Below are 27,824 nucleotides of genomic sequence, written 5' to 3'. Positions count from 1 at the left end.
AACCACTTTAGGTTATTTAATGCAGAATTCGGTTATTTTGATAAAAGCTTTACATGCTTCAAGTTCTTTATATCTTAAAATATTTATTAATCATGTTTGGTTTGATTGTTTAGAGGAATATTTTTTATTTATTTTTTTTTTTTGCAGAACATGATTGAGTTTTGCAAGAGGGTGAACGCACAAAATTAACATGGTGTATTTTAGTTTAGGAAGCTGGTATCTTTAGACAACCTAATCTGATAGCAGCAGGGAAAATGAAGGAAAGAACAAGAGACACTGATTCTGTTGTAGGAGTTTATTTCATGTATTATCAACTCCACTTCCAACTGTGACTATAACTTAATCCTTTTTCTTTTCTCAGATGATGCCCTTTATTTGGTTTCTTCTTTCTTCCATTCCCATATTTACCAATGATTTGACCCCCCCCCTCTCTCAACCTGCCAAACAATTGAACAATTCCACAAGTACGACCAAACAAACATAACATGCAAAACTAGCTTACATACCCAACATTTAATACAGTACATTAGTGGTAGAATTATATTTTCCAATTAAAAAGGACACAAAACATCAGAGTACTGTTTTGTATCATATCAGGTTAAACGACGTGGTGGCGCATGTAATCTTACATATTATGAGTAACTTGCAGCATATCTTAATAATATGAAGCTATACACAAGTTCAAATATTTTATGCCCAGTTCTTAATGTGAGGTGTCAGCTGCACAACTGTCTTTCATTCTATTTCATACTAAGAGCATGAGGCAAACAAACGTTTGTTCATTTTCATATTTCTTAAAAGCATTAAGGCAATTTACCGATCCTGTCATTCTAGATGTATCCATTCCTAACACATATACATTTCTCTCACATCATACACCAAATATCGTTTTCTATTAAGATTTATAATAAATTTATAAAAGAATACAATGCAGAGGTGTAACAGACCCAAACAGAAGCAAAGTAAGATATATGATGGTGAAAGAAGTTATACAGTTCCACCTTTTTATTAATAAAATGTATGTATAATATATATATATATATATATATATATCTCTGTAGAAATATATTTTATAATATATACTAATCCTTATTTAAGAAGCTCAATGTAATTACAGAGCAATATAGTGAATAAATGACAAAAAACTATATTCCAAAATTCATGATTTTAACCATTTTGTAATTTATTCCTTTAATTCAGCTGACATTTACAATTCTTGACAGTATCTGTTTTGTAGCGCAAAATCAATCAATTATATAAATCAGTGAATCTATTATGTCCTTAACTCATCAGAAGAAATAGCAACAATTAATCCGTCAAAAGAAATTAAAGTGTGATTTGACATGATTAAAATCCGAAAATTGGAAGAGAAGCTGCAAATAACTTTAATATGTTTCCATTACGCCATTTTTCATTTTTTCGGATTTTAATCATGTCAAATCACTTTTTTCCTCTTGACAGATTATTGTTGCTATTTCTTCTGATGAGTTAAGGGCATAACAGATTCACTGATTGATATAATTAAGTGATTGATTTTTTGCTACGAAACAGATATGTCAAGAATTGTAAATGTCAACTGAATTAAAGGAATAAATTATAAGATGGTCAACACTATGAATTTTGGAATATAGTTTTTTGTCATTTATTCACTATATATATATAATGTAATAAGAGTGTGTGTATGTGTATATATATATATATATACATACATACATACATACATACACACACTCTTATTCCATTATATTTTATTGTTACTTACATCAGTGTGATATGATGGAAGTTCCATAGAATATTTTTGGAAAATTTCCCTTTATCAAATTTGTGTTTGACTTCAACTGAAGTATGTGTATAGAGACTGTTGTGAGAGCTATTCAGCAAAAATTGAAGTAGATTTGCAATTAAATTCAAAAACAACAACAAAAATGAGTGGTTTGTTTTCATTGTTCCATCACTGGGGCTTTAAGAGGATTTTCTTTTAGTTTCTCACTGAATCCACTCAACAAAAAGAGAGCCTTCAGGATGCCCTCTACTACTATACAATTTACATTTAATAAATAAAATAAATTGATCGACTGTAATCAAGGGTGACAGTCTACTTTTATTGTCTACTACACCAAGATGTAGGGAAGGATACGTTTTTCCTACTTTTCTCCACTTACTCTTGATCCACACTTCATAATGCTGAGTGTTTAGCAAAGAGGCATTAAATACCGATTTTTAAAGTCTTTGGTATAACTTAACCAAGGATTGGATTTGGTCTGGAATTTATGCCAACTCGTCTGATATTAACCATTTGTATTAATTCATATCTTAGAAATAAATGATTATCCCACTTCTACAAGCTGATGACTATCTACTTTTTGAGAAAAGTTAAGATCTTTTTTTTTCATAGAATGATTTTAAAGAAATATTAACAAACTATTATTCTTTACAAGAATTGAACTTTTTAGTCAGATCTAAACAAAATTGTTAGATATCTTTGTACCATTCCATAAATATTGAAATAAAAAAAATAATTAAAAAAATACTTACTTGATCAAAAAAATTAAACAATTTCTGTAAGTTTTCAGATGTGGGAATGTCAAGATATTCAGCAAATTCATCTAAAGTGACGATATCTATCGATTCGTTTAAGACATGGGTGTGGCACTTGTCTAATAAATCTTTCATGGCATCAAAGCTGACCCTGGCAAGAGGAAAAAGAGAAAATCTTACATCTACATTAAATCAATAAAATAAAAAATAAGCTAGAAATATTTTAAAAGATTTTTTTTGTTTTGCTCAAACTTATGCAACACAACCCAGCTATACTGGTCAAATACCAGCTTGTGACAAAGTCAGAAGCGACCAAAAACGAATATTGTTTAGGTGCAAAATAATGTACCAAAACTAGTTTTACAGGAAACCCTTTGCTTTAATTTGAAGAAAAACATGGTTGAAATGTGTAAATATACTAGAGCTTAATTTTTATACAAAATGGTATTTTACTTGAACTAGAAGTAGTGTACTATATAAAAAGGAAGCTGATTTAATGTTAACTGAAATGAAGCAAGCACTTTCATTATTTCATAAAGAAAATTAAATTATTCTTAGAATCATATTTAATAATGGCTACCACAAGAAGTGTTTACAAATAATAATGTAAAAGAAATATTTTTCAAAATACTTAAAATGTTTATAATTCACTATATTCCGTTTCATTACTCATTATTTACATTCCAGGTTTTTAAAAAAAATTATTTCTTAAGCCATGATCATTTTTTTTTTTTGTATCACTCAAATGTTAACTCCCCCCCCCCACCGCCGTTATTACTACGTAATATTAAATTGAATTTTAACGCCAAAACTTTCATAATATCATAATCTTATACATTTTATTGTCTCTACCACTTATTTTATTAAAAATTAGTTAAGAAACTTTAGATATAGTCTTAACATTTATTGATTTAATATAGTTACATGAAAGTTTTTTCAACCAGATGCAAATGAAAAAAAAAGGGGGGGCGGGTATTTTTATAAATATTTTCAATATAATCTTATCAATGAACTCAGTATTTCAGCATTAATCACAAAATGATCATTAGGAAAATCTGCTTTGCAAACAAATCAATGCAACTTTTTTTATTTTTTAAAAACACTAAAATTCAGAAAATTATCCAATTTTAATGAAATTTTCAGTATTTATTTAATAAATTATACATTTGTTAAGTGTTCCATACTTACCTTCCCCTGGTTTCAGGTTATATGGACTTACTTCCCTTAGCATTCTTAAGTTAATGAATCATTTAGTCTGGCAATGTGTTTAACAAATTGAAATCAGTTGACAAGAATAATATTCATGTAACAAGGTTTCAATCTATTGAGACAAATTCAAAACATTATGGATAAATAATTGAAACTTTGTTTAAGAAATATTAATTTTGCAAACTCATTTCACTAAGGAATACAAACTTTCAAATTTAATATGACTACTATCACTATTTAAGTTTAAGCCAAATTAAGATGCAAATAGTCACTACAATTTTTTTCCCAAGAGAATTTTAAATGATAGAAAAAAAAAAAAAACGAGAACTGAAGAGACCTCCAGAAATCTGCGGAAAACATTTCAACACCACCCTCTCTCCCTCAAGATAGGGTGTTCTGAGGAAGCTAATGTCATCATTTTATTCTTTTTGTAATCTTGAAGTGAAGTAATACTTCAAAAAAGAAAGTAATATTTATGTTAGTTAATTGGAGCAAGTTTATTCAATCAGAATTATCTCCCTTTAGATAACTCACATCAAATGAGACACAGAAAAAAAAGGGTGTTAATGACTTTGAGAGCAAAGTAAGATTATGGGTTGTTTCTTTGTGATGATATCCATCCCTTTTCCAAAAGGGCACTCTGGTGGAGATAAAAATAAAAATTGCACCAGTCAGAGAAAAGTTCAATTTATCCCCCCTCATATAAGCATTCGTAATAAACACTCCTCTAACTACAACAACTGTCAACAATTTCCCTTACTTTCTATCTGTGCCTAAAACTAAATCAAAATTCCAAAGTTTCTTTCCTAGAACTACACATCTAGGGAACACAATAAAATATGAGGTTGTTTCCTGGCGGAGTATAATAGAGTCATTTTCAAGTCCAATGTAAACAAGTTTTTGTTGAACCGTCCTCTTCAAATATCAAATTCTGTTTAATTTCCCCAATCATCAATGATCACAGTATTGTCTCACCGGCCACTTGACGTTCATTAACCCTTATCCTCTGAGTGACCTTTTGACCTTATAAGTAATAACTTTCAAGAAAAAAAAAATCCTTTTTTTTATTTAAAACCAGAAAATACATTTATTTATTTGTTAAAAAATATAAATAAAATTTAATAAATGAGGCACAAGGCACTCAAATTTGTGTCTTTGATGAGAGGGGGGGGGGGATCATTGCTTATCCTCTATCCTTTTCATCTATTCTCCCAATCGCTGTTCCTTTCATTCTTTTATCTTTTATTCACCTTGGCAGTTACCACAATACCATATTTACGCTATAGACTACTTAATTGAAAATATCTCTAATGGTTTAAAATCCATTTTATTTACAAAATATGCTTAGACTTCCAATTTTGATCCTGATCTAAACACTGGCAAACTTAAATACTTGATAATTCCGTTTGCACTTTATAATCTTGATAACCCGGTTTCACTACATAAATCAATGCTTTAAAATCTTCACTGTTCATTTGTGTAGATAAAATTGGTTTTATTACTTATTTTATTAGAATTTCATTGGATTTATAGTGTATTAGCAGGTTTGATTCTTTTGCTTTACAGCAGATCAAACTTTTTCGGATTATTTAATGGAGAATGCAGTCATTTTGATAATAGTTTATGCTTCAATAACGGTTGTTTTGTAGATGATAATTCTTTTGACTTTGCCGAACATAAGTTCCAATGATGAATTTCAACAACAAAAAAACAAAAGAGCAGATTTATATATATATATATATATATATATATATATATATATATATATATACAAATAAATATATCTACTATTATATAAATGTGACTGTGTGTGTTTGTGCATGAGCTCCTTCAAAAACGGCTGAGCCTATCTTTTGCAAATTTCAGAGCTAACTTATGTCTGACACTTTTTAGATATGTTTTGTACAGAAATTTATCTAAGTATTGAAAATAAAAAAAATCAGATCTTTAAAATACCTTCTCTCATAGATAAAAAAGAATGGTTTTTACAGGGGGATATTTTACATTACACCAGCCAAGAAAGAGATAATAAAATCTTAGCAAATTATTTTTTCTTAAAAAAACAAAAACAGATTTATTATACAATTTGGAGATATAACTTAGTAGTAGAGCATTCGACTACAGATCGAATAATCCATTGTTCAGGCCCAGGTGTACCTCACTATTTTATTTTAATTTTTTGTTATTAATGAGTCCAATTTATGATAAAGGAAGAGGTACCATTTAAAAACACTGCAAATCATTTGTTTGTTTGCATATTTTAAAACTAAACATTAATCAGAAGTGACTTTTTCAGGACATTCATCATCAAGCCTATATATCAGCTGACGTGATATCGTAAATAGATGGAATTTGATGCATGACATTTTTTTGCAAATTAGTCCACTGGACAAATTCCTCGTAATATATAATCGAGGACTGAAAGAACAATTCAAATATACTTTAGAGAAAGTAATTTATTTATAGGAGTTTCTGCAGTTTAATGCTCTCTGATTAAATTAGAATTTGTATTAATCAGCAAGAAACATTTTTTTTTCAATTCTGCTGTTGACATTGGTTACTTCAATTTAGTACATCAGATTCAGACTCTGCGACACACAATATAATCTAAGACTTATTAAGAACTTACCCCAATGATTTATGCATTTTATGCAATTCAATAATTCCTTTACTGGCTGGAATATTTAGCTTAGCTGCCCGCAGCATAAGGCGACAATCATCATAGGAATGGTCAGTAACGGCACAGTCCAAACATCTGGTTAAATAAACAAAGAAACATATTTAAAAAAAAAAAAAAAAAAAACAGTAAATAAAAGAAAAATGTCATTTAAAATGTGTGTCTAATGCCTTCTTCAATAGGGCAAGTTCTTAAAAATTCAAATCAGTTTGGGATCTTTTAAACTCATTTTTTTCTTTTTTGTTTTCTATTTTGCTAATTTAATGCTCATTATTTGTATTTTAACAATTTAATATTTAACATACTTTTAATTAAAACTAAAGACTAAAATAATTGTGAAATTGTATAGTTCCACATAAGAATGCGTCAACATCTCATCTAGGATTATATGAACCATTTCCAAAGTAATGGCCATGAAAATATTCATAACAAACTATCTGGTTAGACTGAAATCTTGCATCATGCTATCAAAGAGCATAAGATCAATATATACATTTGGAAAAACTCTAAGGAGAAATTCCACCAAAATTTCGACTAACTTGCCAGGATCAAGATCATATAAAATGCATAACTTCATGGACTACAATAGGTGCTAAGTAGTAAGGCTCTATATTGAACAGAACTAAATTTATTGCAAAATGTTACTTTTGCTTTTTCTCTCACCTGGATTTCACCTTTTCTCTCACCTGGAGTTCCAAATTCAATCAATTCCAAGTTAGACCATAACATACTTTGATTAAATTTAGTAACAATTGATCAGGTGATGTCAACACTTGGCTGTAAAAATACAGTGATAAGTTTAACTGAATACATTATCTTCTCGGCGGAGGTAAAAATTAGGGATGCTTTCAAGGTTGGCTAAATAAAGTAAAATACACCTATTTTCTTGAACTGTAAAATTTATATTTTTAGTGATTAGAGATTGTTCGGATAGATATTTGAAGAGAAATAATTTCTGCATTTGTGAAATTAAAATTGCCATTATTTGCGGCCATATTTCATAAATCAATTCATCGTGGGAAATTTTAAAATTATACTTACACAGCCATTCGTCGACGAACATTTTCAGCAAATAACCTTGCATCTTTGATTTCCTCTGCATTTGGGACATGGACTGGTAAAAACTGAAACATTTTTTTAATGGTTTCAATTAATTAAACAAAAATAAATCAACTTTATTTTTTTTAATTTATTTTATATGCAAAATAGACTAGACTAGGAGGGGAGAGTGACAAGAGTGAGGAGGGGTTAGATAAAAGGCAAGGAGGGGTTAGATAAAAGGGGAGATAGAGGGAAGTGGAGGAATTAATAACATCAAAATGTATTTATACTTTGTGAAATTCTTGGACTTCGTAATGCTTGTAAAAACATGCCTATAAACCAATGTCAAAGTTAAATTATAAACTACTAGCAGTTCAGCCCGGCTTTGCTTGGGTCCTATGTACTATTCATAACTTTATATATATATATATATATATATATATAAAGTTTGACTTGTGTCCAGGTAACCTACATTTAAAATTTTAAGTGTTTAGACCCAAAATTGGCGGAGGAGTTTGGTAGAGTCTGCAAAGCTCTTTCAACTGATGTCTTGGCAGCCAAATTTTCCCCCCAAAACTGATTAAAAAGCTTACTGCATGTCAGAATATCCTTTATGTAAAATTTCAAATGTTTATACCCAAAATTGGCTGAATAGTTTGCTAGAGACCACAAAAGTCAAATCTTGAACTTTGACCCCTTGGCAGCCAAATTTTTGTCCAAAAACCAATTAAAAAGCTTGCCCTATGTCTGAATACACTTTATGTAAAATTTAAAATGTTTAGACCAAAAATTGGTTGCGTAATTTGGTAGAGACCACAGGTCAAATTTTTTAAGACTTTAACCCCCATAACATTTGTTTTGGGCTCAAATAAAATTAAAAAGTTTGATTCATATCAAAATAACCTACGTCTAAAATTTCAAGTGTTTAGACCTAAAATTGGCGGAGAAGTTTGGTAGGGTTTTCAAAGGTCAAATTGTTGAACTTTGACTTCTTGACAGCCAAATTTCTGGCCAAAAACCGATTAAAAAGGTTTTCCTAAATCTCGAGTCTGTAGACTGAAAATTGACAGTAGTTTGGTAGAGAAATGTACACACACACAGACAGACAATTTCACTTTTATAGATACACAGATTATAAATACCAATAGAAAGAGTCACACGGTGAAAAAAAATTGATATTAAAGCAAATGAGCTTATAAAGAATTATAAAAAAAAATTCTTTTTAAATGTAAGCGAAATAATGAACATTAATTTTTATAATTATAAAACTCTGGACCATGCACCCTTGCTTGAATCTTATCTTCAACAATCAGGTGATTCCATCTTTAAAAAAAAAGAGATGACTGGTGAAATTATACATATATACACACACACACACATTATATATATATATATATATATATATATATACACTTGTGCCCGATATTATTCATACCCCTCGGATCTTTGAGATTTCTATAAGATTATTGCTCAAACCAGAAGGTAGACAATATTAAAGGGATTTCAAACAATAAATCAAGCATAAGCATTTAATTTAAACTCAACAAATAAATAAATTATGCAAGTTTGAAACATTATACAAAGAAAAACAATAATGGCACTAGTTCAAAATTATTCATACCTCTCTTACTAATAGTCAATAGCATGCCCTTTATTCTTAATAACTGCCTGTAACCGTTTTGGATATTTATCAACAAGGTTTTTACAAGCATCAACACTGATTTTTGACCATTCTTCAATGCAGTAGTTCTCCAAATCCCTCAAATTTCTAGATTTCCGCTTTTTAACCTCAGTTTTCAATATGTGCCAGAGGTTTTCGATAGGGTTCAGGTCGGGACTCTGGCTAGGCCATTCCAAAACATTAATTTGATTATCCTCAAACCATTTCTTGACTATTTTGGCAGTATGTTTTGGATCATTATCCTGTTGAAGGACCCAGTTTGGTCCTAAATGGAGCTTCTCCGCATCCTGTCTAATGTTTTTCTGGAGTATCTCCAAATATTGCTCCTTCTTCATGGTTCCATCTATCTTGACCAAACTACCTGGACCACTAGCCGAAAAGGAGCCCCAAAACATTAGGCTACCACCACCATGTTTCACCGTGGGTATGGTGTTCTTTGGGTTGTAAGCTTCTCCTTTCTTCCTCCAAACGTAAGAAGCATCCATATGGCCAACAATTCAATTTTTGTTTCGTCAGTCCACAAAATACTTGAGAAAACGGACTCTGGAGAATTCACATGGTTCCTAGTAAACTTTAGACGTGCTGCAAGGTGTTTTCCGGTGTGCAATAGAGTCCTTCTTGGTCTTCTTCCTTTCAGACCATTTTCATGCAGAGTCCTTTGCAATGTTTGCCTTGATATTTTTATGCCAGAAGACTCCAGATTTTCTAAAATGTCCTTAGTAGTGGTGGTTGGATTTGCATTAACACTTCTTACAATATTCCTGGTGGCTCTAGCAGACAGTTTCCTTTTCCTTCCTCTACCAATCAAGTTGTTTGTTGTGTGGTGGCTCTGGAATTTTTTGATGATGCTCTGTACTGTTGCTGTAGGGACCTCAAATTTCTTGGAAATTGACTTTTAACCTAAACCATCCTTATGTGAATTCGCAATTTTAGTCCTAAGATCATTACTAAGCTCTTTTTTCTTCCCCATTCTAATAATTTTTATTCTTTTATTGGTTTTCAGTTGATATCATTTTAATTTCTGAAAAATGCAAAAAACGAAATGAAATTAATCAAAGGTTGTATAAAAGCATTCAAAATGAGAATCAAACAGGAAACAAACAGTCAGAAACTCGATTAATACTGAAAAAATAAGGGGGTATGATTATTTTTGAACATTGCAGATTTTATAAATAGCTGTATATTTCTTTTATTACAAGTATCCCGAGATTTTAAAATGACGAAAATGATCAGAAGAGGTTTATTAAGAATATGTATCAATATGGACGTAAACAATAAATTCTAACAAAGTTACACCTAATAAACTCAATTTTCAAGGGGGGGTATGAATAATATCGGGCACAACTGTATATATATATTATATATGTATATAAAAAACTGTGGACTGTTCCACCATGCTTGTTAGAATCTTGTCGTGTGTGTGTGTGTGGTTGAGAGGCTAAGGAATGAGGGTGGAGAGTTGTATGCTTTGGTTTTGATTCTAGCTAATGGCACCCAAGTCATATATATATATATATATATATATATATATATTAGTTTTGATCTCGCTACTATATTAGTTTCAATAGAATAATCGATAGAGAATTTTCTCTACAATAATAAATACGTAATCTGCATGAATTTAAAAAGTGTATCTTACAACTGGGCAATGCCGGGTGGCCTGCTAGTATACGATAAAGCTAGATTGTCTTTAAATCCATCAACAAACATTTGCGATAAATGGTTTTTATTAAAAAAAAAAAAAAAAAAAAAAAATCACATTTCATTCATTCATCAGTTTTAATCCTCTCATAATATTCTTCATCATTCAACTGATAATCTTTCCGTCTTATTAATCTTTATGATGATTCATTAGTTAAAAAAAAAAAAAGAAAAAAAAGGGGGATGGTTATTTGAACTCACCTCAATTTCCACATAATTATGAAACTGACAAAGTGTATACCAAAGAACTTTGAAACTGAAATAGATAAACATTAAAAACGTTCATTAATCATTAATCCAATCTTCCATAGCTTTGATATTCTTTTCAAGTATCTATTTGGCTTATTTTGTAGCATATCAACACTTAAGAGTTTGGTTTTTTTTTTTTTTTTTTTTTTACACACAGGCATCACCACATTATCAAGTCCAAGAGGTCACTCGAGGATAAGGGTTAAAGAGTGTACAGTAGAAATTGGACAATATAGCAATCAATTCAATAAATTTGTTAACTTATATGGAACGTCTCATCAAGAACTTGTTTACGTTAGACTTGAAGACAACCATATTGGTCAGAATAGATTGACCAAATCGATAGAGAAAATGTTAATTCACCAGGTGGTGTAGAAGGTAAATTCATGTCATATGATGTAGTGTTCATTTTATTAGTGTAAATGAAGCTAAAATAAAAGCAGATCATATGAAATACGTGCAAAATGAATGGCAGATCCCTAAAATACATAAGCATTTTCATCCCTCTCTTCATTTAAAAATTGATCAAAATTTAGGAAATTAACCAATTTTAATGAAATTTTCAATATTTATTAACAATCGCAGAATATAATAAACCCATTATTTTTTATTTTAGTAAAAATGTATTTTTTTGTAAACAAAGAACACCTTTGCTAAGGTTAAAATTTTTAGAAATAATAAAAAAAAGATGCTTTTGTTTTTTTTTTTATAAAAATCAAGCATTGTAGCTGTTAACAATTAAAAAAAAATTGTTTTAATATTTCAGAAACATTACGAAAAAATCCCTCAAGTCTGTGTTTATGAAATAAATATAACTTGAAGAAAAATTTAATTTCTCAAACTATTGATATTATCATCGAATTAGGCATTGTTTATTCAATATTTTCACAAAAAAATCCAGGATCACTAAGAAAAAAGTTTTTTAAAATGATATTTTTTTTTTTTTTTTAAATCATTATTAATTTAGACAAATATAGATGGGCAAAAATTGTAAAAAAAAAAAAAAAAAAAAAAAAGTAAAGACAGAATCTGCATCCTATCTTGCCATATTCTCTTTAATTATTACTAAATTGTTTGTGTTTATTTCATTGAATAAATTATCAGTGTAATCAGTAATTTTAATTGACTATTTTCACACTTAAAATGCACTTTTACTTATTTTAAATAGGATTAATTTATTGTTTCAACACGTTTGAGAATAAATTGAGTTATGTAAAAAAGTAATAAATAATCTAATTAAATTAACACTTCCTTTTTATTACAATAAATAGGATTATCTAAATTAACAAATATTTTTTACAATCTTCAAAAATAAAGAAATTAAGGTATAATAATGTTTCAATTATTAATAGGATTTCAATTCCTCTATAAATCTATATTAATAAGGTAGCTGCAGAGATTCCCCTCTGGAAAAAAATATTGTAGGTTTGCAACAATAGATACCACATAAAAATTTAATACAATGAGGCTAATAGCAACTATGTTGTGTAGCTTTTGAACACCTTTGCAGACACATTCAATCGTGATAATAAAATACTACATTACATCCTAGGAGCAACACCATCATAATCACAACATCATTAGAGGAAAGGGTACCCATTTTCATTCTAAATATTTAGACTACTACGCCACCATTCAACACCGGGAAGAAGTCTACACGTTCCACCGCCCATAACTGGCTCATACATACAGATATACCATCAACTTTCCCATACAGTAGAATAAAAAAAATAATAAAGTCTCCTTCGGGAAAGTTTGCTGCCTCTGATTGATTGCCCGCTAATTCTCTAATTCCAGAATTAGATCATTCTAAACAAACACTTCAGAACATTACAATATGGAGTCGCTAGCATAAACACATCTATGCACGGCATGAATTTCAGTTAATAGACACTTAATTTCCAACATATAACAATAGTGAATGAATCTTCCACTCCTTTTACGCAACTAACATTTCTGCTAAGGCTAAAACATACACAAGCATACGTAAAGCATCTAGTAGTAAATGTATCTTCTACATTCTTCTTTGTGTTCATCGCCATCAAACAACATACTACTAGTATGTGAATGAATGTTTGCTTACTTTTTTCCCCCTTTACACATTTTATTTTACACATTAACACCTTTTCTCATTCTGATCGCCTACAAGCGGAGGACGATGTTTGCACAAAACATGCCGCTGTTTGATAAGTAATGTTCACTTTTTTTTTTTTTTTTTAATTCATAGATTCATACTTTCATTTCTTTTTTTGTCTTTCATTGTATTCTTTTTGGACTTATGCATTTACTGAAGCACATAATCATGTGATTATTTAGAAACCCATTACAGATGCGAGATGGGGATAGTGTTTTGCAACTATTGCATACTTTCATCTAACAAATTAATAACAGATGCTGTAAGGCTTACATTTAACTGGAATATACTTTTACAGATTACTGCAGTAAAATAATTGCACAGTGAATTCTGAGATTACATTCTAACACAAAAAAACAAAAAAACGTCTCTACAGAACACAATACTGCTAAAAAAGAGCGCAAACACAATCACTCAAAAACTGAAAATTAACTATTGGTAACCTTAAAATTATCCCAATGCTTCATAAATAATGGCAACTTATTTTTAACAATTCAGCATGTTAACATAACTAAACAAAAAGATATATATAGCGTCTTAATATTCGATAATTACACAAACATATACAATTAAATCAACTTCAAAAGATGATGCAATTCTGCTAAAAAACATGTATTGCATCATGAAATCTTTATAATCGTTCAAAATTTTTTAAATTAAATACTGGAACCCTTAAAATTTTACTATGGTGAGCTCTAACAAAAGGTTTAAGAATTATTGGCATTTTAACAGCCATTGCTACCTCTTTCCTTGCGCAGACGGAACTAACATAAAATGTAATCAAATACATATTGCTCTTTCCTTGCTTGGACAGAACACACTCAAAATGTAAACACAACATTGGTTTGGGAATGTAAATATGCACAAAATTCTGACATGCCTTACCCCCCCCCCCCGCTCTAAAAATAAAAAATTTCTTTTGTGTACCAATATTTAATTCTTTATTTTTGAGCGATTATCAATGATGCTATATATATATATATATATATATATATATATATAGCATCATTGATAGGAGTGGGAGAACTGCCGACTGTCAACACGACGGTTCTAGGTTCAATCCTTGGCTTGGGAGAGATGCTAGTCTAGCGGCACTGATGAGTTGTGATACAACGAAACAGGACTGTATGTCGATGACTACAAATATATAGTTTTGGCATTTTTTATTCATGTTGATGATTAGATTTAATTTTATATTCTTGACCAATTACTGAGGCTTCAAAGCTGTGACTGATCATGTCGACACCTTTTTAGAACTGAATAAATGTTTTCAAATAAGTTAAAACACAAAAATATTATGCAGGTAGGTTTCAACGTAAAATTCATTGGCTACAGAAACATTGTTATATATTTATTTTTTTTATCACTTTCCCTTTCTATGGAGTATTTTATTATTTAGAATATGTGCTAGAGGTACTTTTAGAAAAAAAATGCGTGCAGTATACCGAGAAGAAAAATGATGGCCGACTTAAAAGATACTGTCATTGGTAGAAGGCAGTTATCTACCACTGATTCCGATCAATCTAAAGAGTTAATATACAGTAAGAATACCTAACTTAGAAAACTTCTGTTTTTACTTATTTTTCTAATGGACTGTTTTTCATTATCTTTTAAAGTTATACTGATTAAAGTACATAATGTTTTTCCCTTAAATGCTTTTTTTTTTTTAGAATCAGTCAATCCCTGGAGGTTATCACCCCGAACCAACACTAATTGCCAGTGACCAACAGTGTTGACAATCACAGACAATGGCTATCTGCTACCTGAAAACAATGCCTGACAGTGGAAGCCAGATTATATCATTTGGGTCACGGCCGCCAGTGTCAACAATTTTCCAGGAACAGCAGTGGCCACCAACAACCGTAGTTTCATTTGTTTTTGAGAAGGGTTTTTTAACGATTCTGTTTTGGATCTGTTATACTTCTACCGGGCAAATGCGGTTAATGAGTCCTAGTTTTAAAATAAAATTGACTTTCTGATATTTTAGGCTTCCATAGAACTTATGCACGGCATCTTTTCATTTGTTTTCATTGTGTAAAGCCAGACCTATTCCTAAACTCTTGCTTTTGGAGAGTAATTAAGCTACTTTTTGTAAAGATAAGGTGTTTTTTATTTATTTATTTTTTTATTTAATTCAATATCTTAAGACTTTGCTGATTATCTTTGAAATAGTCTTAGCAAAGTAATAGTTATCTTTCAAGTGATTTTTTACAATGAATTTAACTTCAAAATTTAGCTGAACTCGTCAGTTTCCGAATGTTGCTATGAAAATATTTTTCATTATAACTTTTTCATGTGTAAAAATTTGTTTTTCCTTTTGGAAATTAACTTTAGGCTTTAATCTTTCAAACACAATCACAAAGTAATTGGAAACCTACAAAAAGCTGGCTTTCAAAACCATGTCCCCCTATCAGTTTCGCCATTAAATTGCACATACCTATATGATTCATAATGCTAATAAATATTCAAAATAAAACTAAATTTTTTTGAATTAGGATTTAGATTTAGGATTGATAATCTGTGTTATTCAAAGCATGATTCTCATCTCTTGTTATGTTTCAGTCATAAATTAAATAAAGGCTTCAAGAAGATACACCTGAAGATTGTAGACAGTCTTTATCTTAGACTAAGGCATAAATTTTCCTGAACACAGTTTAACTTTATAACACATAATTGCATTGATACACGAGTTCCTGTTAGAACACCGAAGTTAAGCAACACTGATCTCTGTTATTACTAAAATGGGTGATCATTGCCGAATACCAGGTATTGTATGCGATCTTCGCTTATTTCAGCATTGTTTAAAATCATTCTGGACTTCTCCTTGCCACCAGAATCAAGCAGCGCTGATTCAGTAGAAGAGTGGTTAGAGATTGTGCAACCCTTGCTTCACAATTACATGTGCAGCCACCCTTACAGGGGGTATCCATTGTCTCTTGAGACTGAATGGAGGCTATGAATTCAACTTTGGCTTCACTTAATTGCACTGGGTAGATTTAAGGAAAATAGAAAGTGGATCTTTGGTTTACTTTTGGCAGCCTCGTAACTCATTTCCCTTATTTGGTTATTTAGTCCTCACATTCCATGAGCCATGTTTCTGACAAACGGAAAAAGAATTACAGTTTTCTGGGTCAGAATCTATCCATCTAACACTCAAAACTGAACTGGCTATTTAAAAAAAATTTTTTTTTTTTTTTTTACCTTGAAACTTTTTTTTTTTTTTTTTTTTTTTAAATTTTTTAGCTCCTTACATAAAGTGGCTTCATGTCTTGTCTGGAACGATTTCCATAAAACAGCGAAAAGATTTATAATGAAAGAAAGAAATAAGAGAAGCAAAAAATTATTTTGCTTAAAGAATTCTCTTCCCTACCAAGAATCAGTTAAAGTGTATTAAGTTGGAAACAAAATATTGCAACAACCGGCAATATTTTGGCTGAAGTAAAACCAAATTACCCTTTAGATTGGCTTAAGGTCAGATATCGTCAAAATGAATTTCAACAGATGATCTAAAATCAGAACAACTACGGTGAAGCCCCACTCCGCCCCAAAACAAAAAAAATACCTAAGAGCCTGAAGACGATCCGGCATTTTAAGTTATTCTATTCCAGAAAATATGTCTATATGTTTTAATTGTGTAAAAGTATATGTTCTCGCAATAAACTAATAATCACATTTGTTATATCAAAATATTTTTATGTTCCGCTAATAAAACATGCAAGCCCACACAAGCTAGTGATGCCATTTAACAATCTATAAACCTTACTTATAGCCCAGTACATGATCTGTTTCGACCAGCTTTAATATTTCACTGCAATGTTTAGAGGGAAAAACCGAAAGGAATACTGAAGCATTTAAATTGTCAAATTTTATGCATGATGGAGAAAAAGCAAAAACAGAAAGACTTGAAATGAAGCAGAAGCAAACGAAAAGGCAAAAGGAGAAGAGAAAAAGATGCTGGAAAAGGGGAGGAAGGAGAGAAGGAAGAAAAGATGTAATAGAAAGAAAAGGCAAAAAAAAAAGAGGAAAAAGAACGCAAATTCTAAAATTAAACGACGAAAAAGACAACGCTGTAAAAGGAGAAGAAAACACGTAAAAATGAAGATGTAGATGCAGACGAAGATGGTGAAAAGCAGTAGACGAAGAAGATGCTAAGAAAGAAGACGAAGATGCTGAAAAAAAGAGGAAAAAGATACTAGAAAAGAAGACGAAAATGAAGACAATGCAGATGAAGTAGTAAGAAAATGCCTTTGAAATAAGTAGCGGAAGCAACTGACAATAATCAGTCATAAACAATGTTTATTTACGTTTGGTCAGTAGAGAAGTAATCTTACTTGTCATCATGCACACTTTATCTGTACATGGATGTTTTATATCGTGGGAGGAAGAGCAAATGATGAGAGTAAAGGATGAATTGTAAGAGGAAGCAGATTTAATTAAGAAAGAAGGGATTGTAAGAGTAAGAGGGGGAAAGAATAGAAGGGAGGAAAAGATAAAGAGGGAGAGAAAGAGAGTCTATAAGGACATCACAAAAGAGTATTATAAATATTTGAATAAGTTTATTTAGAAGTATTTTGAAATCACTGAAATCTCCAAATAGTTAATATATTTTAAAAAATATTGATTCATTCTGTCAAGGGTAGTCCGGTGTGTGCACATAAATATATATATACAGACACACTAACTATTAAACAGTTTTGAACTATTAAACAGTGAATTTTGGTGAACTAGAGATTATTTTTCAGGTGGAGTTTTGTATAGAGACTAACTATAGATGTACAGATATACCTACAAAACAGCCATTCTGCTAAATACAATATCTCTATATTAAGAATGTTTCATCAAATAAATATAACTTTTGAAAGAGAATGATAAAAATACTTACGCTTCAGGTCCATCCCATGTCCAAGTTATCGTATCCTAAAAATGATAAATATTTACAGAGTGATTGAAATAGATCTCTTATATAGTTTTGTATGTATCATTTAGTTATTGGATTACTTGACCAAATAGTTAAACATTACAGAGAAAATTCAAATTGTGGCAAACAATTTCTCTCACAAACAAAAAAATGAGTATGTGTGCATTTCTAATAAACCAAGGATCATGGAATTTAATATAAATAATACCATACATAATATTATAAAAAGGATCCCAGCCCACTCCTAATCTATGAGAAAATGAATAGAGCTCCAAATCTATTTTACTTATTCCATGGAGCGAGTAGCCAATGGCAAATAAAAATTTTAAAAAGCCTTAATCAAGAGGAGTTTCCCCAAACTGGGACTCTCTTTCCTATATGTGTGTGCATGTGTGAAGAGCGGCAGCACAATAAAAGCAATTTTTTCCTCAATAACTCCCATTAGTTTCAACTAGGGAAGTCACAACTAAAAGAAAGGTGTTATAATCATTTAAAAAAAAAAAAAAAAAAAAAAAAAAAAAAGGAAAACAATTAAATAATAAATAACATCTTTGGATGCACACACATTTGTAGTGATATAGTTTACCCTTCAGTACACAAAATGAAAAAGCTTAAAAATCGTTTCTTCATATACAGCTGTGTGCATTTATCCTACTAAATTAATAAAAACACGAGTCAATCAAAAGTATCTTTGTGAAATTGTCGAATTTGTTTCTTTGATCCACTTCTACGACATACAATGCGAAGTTGAACAAATTGAGCCAAAATCCACGACAGAACTAACATTTATTTCATGCTAGTCTACCTTTGTAACAGAGCGCTTATAAGTGCGTGAGAAAATCGGCAGTAGCTGTAGGATAATTGGCTTGCAGAAATATTAGCAGCAGCAACCGTTAAAGTATTCATGCAAATTAGCAAGTGTATGCAAGCTTGTGTCACAAGAAATGAAGAGAAAAATACACCATGTGGTCGAGGACAGAATCAAAGTGAACGTGTGAATACAAGGGCAACAAAGTGCTGGCTAGTGCCAGCATGAGGTGGCAACGACAGAGACTTATTTGGAAATAAAATGAAATGCGTTGCTTTAGAAGAATCATGAACAAATGTATTTCATTCACACTTAAAAAAAAAAAAAAAAAAAAAAAAAAATTGGATATTTATTTATTTCCAATGTGTGTTTGTTCTTGCGACATTACACCTTGGTCTTCTGTCAGGCTGAGAAAAAGATATTTTTAATATCATGCACACACGTATGCAGAATTCCTTAACTCTTTCACACTTCATTTGCTGACCGAAAACAAACATAAACCTTGCTTTTTATCCATCATAACATTTATCACTGAACCTTATACAATGAAAACAAATGGACATTAACTGTTAATAAGTTTCAATCAAAAGTAATTTTTGTATTTGAATGGCGAAGTTTTGATTGATTTTTTTGACCTGTGGATAATTCATAGCTTCTAAATAATCAATTATCTCAGTTAATGAATGCCTCTTGTTCTGCAATGTCTCCCAAACTTAACAACCGTTCTAGGTTTTCCTATGTAAACTTCCAATTTTAAAAATAAAATATCTTTGTGAATTTATGATTTTGAACACATTTATTTATTTTTTTATTTACCATATCACATTTCTCGCACGTTTTATCTAAAACTGATCCCTAAACTTTCTATAGAATTTGAGTAGAAAAAAAAAAAAAAAAATATTTTTCAGTTTTTTTTTTTTTTTTTTTTTAGTTTAATTGTATAAACATTTTAATTTACTGTTTCAGTTATAAATTTTTAAATTTTATAAACCTAATAATCAAAACTTACCAATTTGTTTGGATATCGGACACACACAGGCTGTACTGGCACCCCAGGATAAAACCCACCTGAAAAACAAATTATTATTCCATTTAATACAGTACGGTATAATCACATTGACACATTGGTTTCCGCTGGATCACTAAAGTTAAGCAACGTTGAACCTAGTCAGTACTAAATGGGTGACCATTTGGGACTTTTAGGTGCTTTATGTGCCCTCCACTTATCTCGGCATTGTTTCCAGTCGTCCTGGTCTTCTCCTTGCCACTGGACTCAAATAGTGCTGATCCAGGATAGGTGTGATTAGGAATTGCGTAACCCTTGCCTCACAATTTCATGCGCAGCTGTCCCTACAGGAAGGTATCCTTTGTCTTTCGAGACTGAACTGAGGCATCAACATCAATATTCCATTTAATCAGCAATCTAATATTCCATAAAAATGGGTACATATTTGCTACTCACCAAAGATCTCATGTACTGTGCAACCCTGGAAATGTATGCGTATGCTTTCTTAGAATTAAATCTGCAAACACTGCTAGAAGCAAAGAGTAACCTTATCTTTTCAGCCTTTCTCTTTGATATTGTTTTTTTTCCAAACAAACTTTTTGGTGCTTATTCAGATTTAAACTTAGAACAGCATTTAAAATTAAAACTACAGAAATGTCTATATGAAGTATGTACCAATTCCAAAAATTATGTAATTTGATCAAGTAGTTATATTTCTATTAAAAAAAAAATCTTTTTTTTTTACTGTTTCCATGAGAATGAAAAAAAGCCCCTCCACAAATCGAGGGACAAGGGCAGGCAACCTAAATGTATGTGGAAACTGTCAAAACAATCACTGATTGTCTCATCTGTCACCTATTGAGAAAAATGGCAAAAAAAATTACTTGATCAATTTTTTTTTATGATTTTTGAAATAATAAAATCTTCATTCCATGACAAATACAATATAAAATTGTTTCTTCATTTTTGTTTATCACTATAAGTGCCAATCTGAATGAGCACCAACTTTTTTTTTTTTTTTAAATCCAATACTAACCAAGTTTTGAAAAAAAATCATCAATAACACATACAGAGATCTGAAGGATTGGTTTGGTTGTTTTTGTTTTACAGCATATCAAACCTTTTCAGGTTATTTAATGCTGAATCCAAAGATTTTGAAGAAAATTTTTTTTAATAGAATATATTTGTTGTTTTCAAGTCGGTTTCTATTTAACCCATAGTTGGGACCCTAACAGGTACTACCACTCCGGGTCAGAGTGGATCTGGGAGCAATGGTAATTAAAGGGTGGCTCCACACTCCCCAAAGCCCGCAAGCTGGGGCCTCACCATCGGATATAGTTTAAGGTCATATCCAGGACTATGAGATCTGAAGGAGGTCCAGAAGTATAGCAGTTAAAATATTGTGATGATGGTAACCAAAACATCCACAAATTTTGGTAGGAATAATGAAAATACAATAATTTAAGCGAAATATATATATATATCATATATTAATAAGTTCATATATTTACCATATTATTAATAAATAAATATATTTTTTTATCACTGGGTTGGATATGAAAAATTTCTTCAATCCAAGGTTAGATTGTAGTACTATATTGTTTATATTTAACAAGCTGTATCTACTCAGCATTGCTCAAGATTTTATTTATAATTATTTTTGTCTAGCGTTTTTTTTTCATTTAAATGTCCTTTTATATAAAGTTTTTTCATTAGTTACAATCATACAATCCTGGGTAACAACATCTGGCTGGGTCTTTAATTCTTCAAATAGAAGTTTTCCATCCTCTTCATGTTCTTTTACAAAGATTAAAATCAAAATATAATGATACAGAAAATTATGTCTCGTATCCTTATTCTACTCTTAGACAAAATCCTTTACATGATTTTGATGTTAGAAAACATTTTAAATTTAAGGCTTAAGCTTAAGGGGTCTTAAGAAGAAATTAAAATTAAGGAAATCAGCAAGTTAACCAATGTCTTTTTCTCTCCTTTTCTTTGTTCTTTATATCATATAAAATACTATTTGGTCAAACAAAAACAAATTTCTGAAGATTTTAGTTCAGCTATTCATGGGAGTGGATAGTAGTCTGGATAAAAAGAGGGACGGTAATAATCACAAAATACTTAGCTCTTGGAGAAGGTATAATCTTAAAGTGAAAAATCCAATAGAAATAAAATATTCAAGAGAAGTAATCGTTCGATTTTAAGCTTCCAAGAATTTTAATAGTCCTTTGAGGTTTGTAGTAACACATTTATTCCTTGGTTTGAGGTAAGCATTGTTTTTTGGGGTGTCTGCCTTTTTTCTTCTATGTTGAGAAATATATAGGCATATTTGCCCTTTTCCAGTGCAGTTATCTCCATTGAGTTAATTCAGGCGCGTGGCGAATTTGGTGATGTCTCTATGGATTCCCTGCATTTAACGGTGTTTGGACTCTTAATTTTTTTAAATATTTAAAAAAAATTTTTTTTAAAATATTTCTGCCCCATGTGGTGTGAGTTGCACGCCAACTCCCTTTTAAATTACTTGCCCCCCCCTCTCTCTCTCTACCTTTAGGAAGGGAGAACAGATGTGGGAAGGGTAAGGAGATAAAGATATATTTGATGGGGCAAGGAGTTTTGGATAGGGCTATTTGTCTGCCTTGCTTTTGCTAGCATGGACATTTATGAATTATCACTTTTCACCGATCGAATAAAAAATCTAATCAAGGAGAGGTGGTTCTTGTTATCACGCATTTTATCTAACTCTTGTACTGGTATCAATATTTAATTGCGCTCTCACATAAGGATATATATAATCATGTATTTTACCTTCATCTATATGGTTGGTTGGTTGGTTGTTTTATGGCATATCAAACCTTTTCAGGTTATTTAATGCCGAATCCAAAGATTTAGAAGAAAAATTTTTTAATAGAATATATTTGTTGTTTTCAAGTCGGTTTCTATTTAACACATAGTTGGGACCCTAACAGGTACTACCACTCCGGGTCAGAGTGGATCTGGGAGCAATGGCAATTAAAGGGTGGCTCCACACTCCCCCAAACCACAAGCTGAGGCCTCACCACTGGATATAGTTTAAGGTCATATCCAGCACCTCATCTATATGAATAAAAGAGTATGTAGGTGTGAAAATATTTAATCTATAAACTCTTAAACTACAGGTCACACAACACTGAAATTAACAGGAAATATTAATCATACACCAAGGATGATTTATAACAAGTAAAATCTTTGGATGGATGAATAAGTTGGCAAGTTGAAATGCAAAATGTTTATTTCAACTTGTCGACATATTTCTATTATTTTGCACATGCACCAATTCATTCATAGCTTGAAGTGGTTTAATTTTAAATCTTTCTTGTCTATCTGTTAGTAGCTCAAATGGTAGGGAACACAGCTGGAATGCAAAGTGTTTTGGTTTTGATTCTAGCTAATGGCACTCAAGTTATTTTTTTTGTTACTTAACTTTTGAAATCAGTATTATATATTAGGTACAATATAAAATTCAATAAAGAATTAGCTCTGTAATAATATGAAATTTACATGAGTTAAAATATATGTGCCTCATGCTAGTATATCATAAAATGAAACAGAAGAGGTGGAGACAGGATGTGTGAAAAAAAAGACAAAAGGAAAAAATAAAAAAATAAAAAAACATAGGAAAAAAAATGTTAACATCTTTATCACACATGCTGCATAATTCACTATTTTTGCAAATAGTTACATGCATGCTGATAACATCCCATTGTTATGTGTTTTTTCCTGTTTTTTTAATTTCAATAAATTTATAATCTTCCATTTTTTTTTCTGAATGAACCCAGTCAATCTCGTTTGTGATGATTTATTCCAGTGTTTAATTTGCTTTTTCTTGTCTTTTCTTTCATACACACATATATGAGAGAGAGATAAAAACTGTGTATGTATATGTATTCATATGTCACTATTCCAAATTATTGACAGATATCAAATTTAAACCAAAAATAATCAAAACATCATTGGAAACAGCTTGGAGTTAGTGAACCAAACAACTAATTTATGAAAAAAAAAAAAATTAACAGCCTTGAATGGTAATTGTATTATGGTCAAAACGAAGTGGGGGGAGGGTTCTTTTTGTATATGTCCGTGTTGAGAGTTGAAACATGCGCTCCATCTTAAAATACAATATGTAAAGTGAATGGATCAAAAGTGGGATTTTCTCTTACAGCCTTCTGGTTGTAATGCCTCCGTTCAGTCTCAAGAGACAATGGATAACCGCTGTAAAGGTAGCTGCATGTGAGGTAAGGGTTGCACAATCCCTACCATACTTCTGAATTAGCATCACTAAATTCCAGTGGCAAGGAGAAGTGCTAGACGACTGGAAATAAGGCCGAGATCAACGGAGAGGACATACAGCACCCGGGATTCCCATATTGTCACCCATTTTAATACTAACCGGGCTCAATGTTGCTTAACTTCAGTGATCTAATGGGAAATGGTGTGTTAACGTGAATTATGCTTTATATACATTCTGGTTATTTATAATCAAACACATACACACGTACGTACAGTGGGGCTGAACAAAATAGAAACACCTTAAAATTTCAAACAAATTTATTTTAATACAGTGTAGAAATGTCTGTCAGTAGTTACAGCTTGAATTCTATTAGGTATGGTATTGTACAATGCTTGAATGGTTTCCAAAGAAATGTTCGTCCACCATAATGTTAAAATATAACTTTTTTATTATGTAGACAAACCATAAAATAAAACACATACGCACACAAACATATATACATATATCATTAATAAGAACAGAAGATGAGGTTCATATTTAACATTGCAGTGCTATACAGAACCAGTCAAAGATAAGCAAACATATGACGGGCGTTCCAAAAGTAATGCCTCCTATTTTTTTACAATCCGCCCAAAGTGGGGGATTGCAAATTGTGTTGTTATGATTGAACTTGTGCATTCATAACCTGAAAGTTCCATCTCTGTTGCAGATATTGACAGTGTGAGACTTTAGCAACTCCTGTCATGGACACATGTTAGAAGCAGAGATGCATCATTGAATTCTTAGCAAAAGTGCATTGAGAATTGTGGTGACTATGTGGAAAAATAAATTCTGGAACACAAAAGGTCACTCGTTTTAATGATACCACTCCCGTCTTTGTAGCTCTTTCACTTAAAGTTTTTAAAGAATACATTTATTGCAATATTTTTAGCATAATTGGTGTAGGTATGATCCCAAAGATTTTATTTATAGTTAGAAGTGATAAGAATGAACAAATTAGGTTCATTGCATAAAAGATACTGGATTTCTTAATTTTTCAATCATAGCTTTTCTTGAGAATAGAACCACTGGATTAATACTACCATTTTTTTACAATTCAAAGCTTTTGACTGCAATGATACTGCTAATTTTTGCTAAGACCAACTACATTTAACATTCACAATTTGATAATTTACTTTTCTCTAGGATAGTTATTTCTTTTGTCATCTTTTTTCGGATCATTTTTCTCTTACAAGAATGGCTTGTTTTTATTAGTATTATTAAAGTTTATTACTTCATAATCACCATTACACTTATTTCTACTTAGTGTAACTGTTAACATTAAATTATATTATCCCCCCCCCCAATGTTTTAAGATAATGTTTCTTGAAATTGTTCTATTAAAAGAATATCTCTCCAATTTAATTAATGGTGAATTTATTACTTTTTTCACAATAAATACCCACATCTGTATATTGCTCTGTTGGACAAAAAAGAGGTTCAATCCTCAGTGTGAGTGACAAAAAACATTTGCGAATTACTTAGGACCTCTATCCAGTCATGGCCGACAGAACAAGAGCATGCTACCCCCATGAAGTAAATAAAGGGGTCCACTCGAAGCTCCATCCAAATTCCCGAGTCCGACAGAAATATTCCCAAGTCCGACAAGATATACCTAAAGAAGGTTGGAGGTTATATCAATCAAAACATGAAAATCACACTCGAAATGAGAACAGCAATCCGATGAATAATTATGCAAATAACCAATCCTCATCTCAAAAATTCAGAAACGTCAAAAAAATATTTTTTCTATACTTCTGACAGATTTTCTTTTCTCTATACTGTCCTTTCGGGTGTGTCAGGAGGCAAGTAAATACAATTGCTGAGAAAGAGGTCATAAAACTTATGGGTATAGTTGACAGTATAATCCCCACAATGAAAATTAAGACAAACAATACCAGCTGATAAAATATGATAGAATGTAAGTGATTTCTTCTGTTGCCTCAATCAATGATAGGACAACTGATTTCTTACTAATCATTGGATCAATAGTGATTGGCACAATGTCAAGATAAGCAATTAGCAAATTCTTATACAAACAGCATTTAAAACTCACAAGATAAACATACAAGATTAATTGGATATAATAGACAAGGAATACTCTTAGCATGTTTTTTTTTCAGTTTTCTTTTTACTATTGTGTATGCACAACAACAACAAAAAAAAAGAAAAAAAAAAGAAAAGAAAAAGAAAAGAAAAAGAAAAAGAAAAGAAAAAGAAAAGAAAAAGAAAAGAAAAAGAAAAAGAAAAGAAAAAGAAAAAGAAAAGAAAAAGAAAAAGAAAAAGAAAAAGAAAAAGAAAACTGATCTGAATCAAAAGATTAAATGCTTTGCCATCATTTTTTTATTATTTATTTTAAACACTTTCAGCGAAGGTGACCTATTTTGAAATAAAATGTTTTTGATTAATCTTTTTAGCTCAAAGATATTTTTATAATCATATGTCACTGACAAACTTATTTCTTTTTGATTAAATGTATTCCTTTTTTACTTAATACCCTTTACGCAGGTACTTAGGGATGTGATGGTGGCTATATGCTTAATGACACAAACTAACAACCTAGTTGTGTCAAGTTTGAATTGAGTGTGTTCCACAGAACCACTTTCACAGAGATGCTGGCAATATTCATGTGGTCCTTTCTGAAGGTACCCGATATCTTTCCAGAACGAATTCAAACTAGAAAGAAATCAGGGAAATTAATGCCAACAATAATCATTAAATTTATGCAAAATGAATGAACAGGTACTCATAAAATGATCACCTAGACGATGTGGCACATAAATTAACCTACTCATTTCCTATATCAGATCTGGATAGAACAGTTGTAGGTCAATTTCACTCAGTACTCTAGTATACTGTCAACTCCGGCATTGCCTGCATATAAACTTCCGCCAACATTGATGCTGAAAAAATTAGTTTGATTCATCTGTTTTGTGGCATGTCAAACTTTTTCAGTTTTTTTTTTTTTTAATGCCAAAAGGATACTTATTATAAACTATTCATTAAAGATAACTAATGGAACATAACTTGCTATTCTACACATAACTATTTGAAAAATTTTTCAAACCTTTCTGCAATAATATTAGTATGTATTTGGACACACTAGACCCAACAGAATTTGAAGCGGCAAGGTTATGGTTACATGCAAAGTTATCCTGCCAGATTTTAAAGTTGGACCCAAATAACAATGTCTTATTTTTTTTTTTCTTTCACAATGTCTAAGCATGTTGTATTTTATTTTGCTTAGGTTTTTTTTTTTTTTTAATACTTCTGGTTAAGAAAGAGTTAGAATAGAGATATTTTTACTAAGTCATTGAATATTCTTCAGCATTAAATGAAAAGGAGTTATTTCCCTTGACTTCTGCAGAAATAAATATTTAAAAACATTTTCAAACATTGAAAAAAGGTAGTTTCCACACTAATTACGCATTATGCGTTCTTTACTACTGACCATTTAAAAAGCGTTATTGATCATTTTTAAATTCTTGTTTTTTTGCAAAGTAACTTGATTACAAAATTCTCGTCACCAAAATTAATTCTGTTAGTGAAC

At 30.8% G+C, this 27,824-nt stretch overlaps 1 protein-coding gene across 2 annotated transcripts in view; it reads right to left on the bottom strand.

The window, feature by feature from the left end:
- The window catches only part of LOC145297641 (lysophosphatidylcholine acyltransferase 1-like), a 306,578-nt gene that overhangs the window by 4,348 nt on the left and 274,406 nt on the right, over nt 1-27,824 (bottom strand). For both annotated transcript variants that reach the window (XM_080143748.1, XM_080143746.1), the window contains exons 5-10: nt 19,966-20,024; nt 18,113-18,147; nt 11,049-11,103; nt 7,466-7,548; nt 6,377-6,502; nt 2,536-2,689 (exon numbers count right to left, since the gene is read on the bottom strand). In XM_080143748.1, coding sequence (XP_079999874.1) covers nt 2,536-2,689; nt 6,377-6,502; nt 7,466-7,548; nt 11,049-11,103; nt 18,113-18,147; nt 19,966-20,024 — 512 coding nt within the window. The remainder of the gene's footprint in view (nt 1-2,535; nt 2,690-6,376; nt 6,503-7,465; nt 7,549-11,048; nt 11,104-18,112; nt 18,148-19,965; nt 20,025-27,824) is intronic.

Source organism: Euprymna scolopes, chromosome 18 (assembly GCF_053919585.1).
Source record: "Euprymna scolopes isolate OS-2025 chromosome 18, ASM5391958v1, whole genome shotgun sequence".
Taxonomy (NCBI): Eukaryota; Metazoa; Mollusca; class Cephalopoda; order Sepiida; family Sepiolidae; genus Euprymna; species Euprymna scolopes.
Note: the sequence above shows the minus strand (reverse complement) of the source record. Positions and strands in the feature narration are given on the sequence as shown.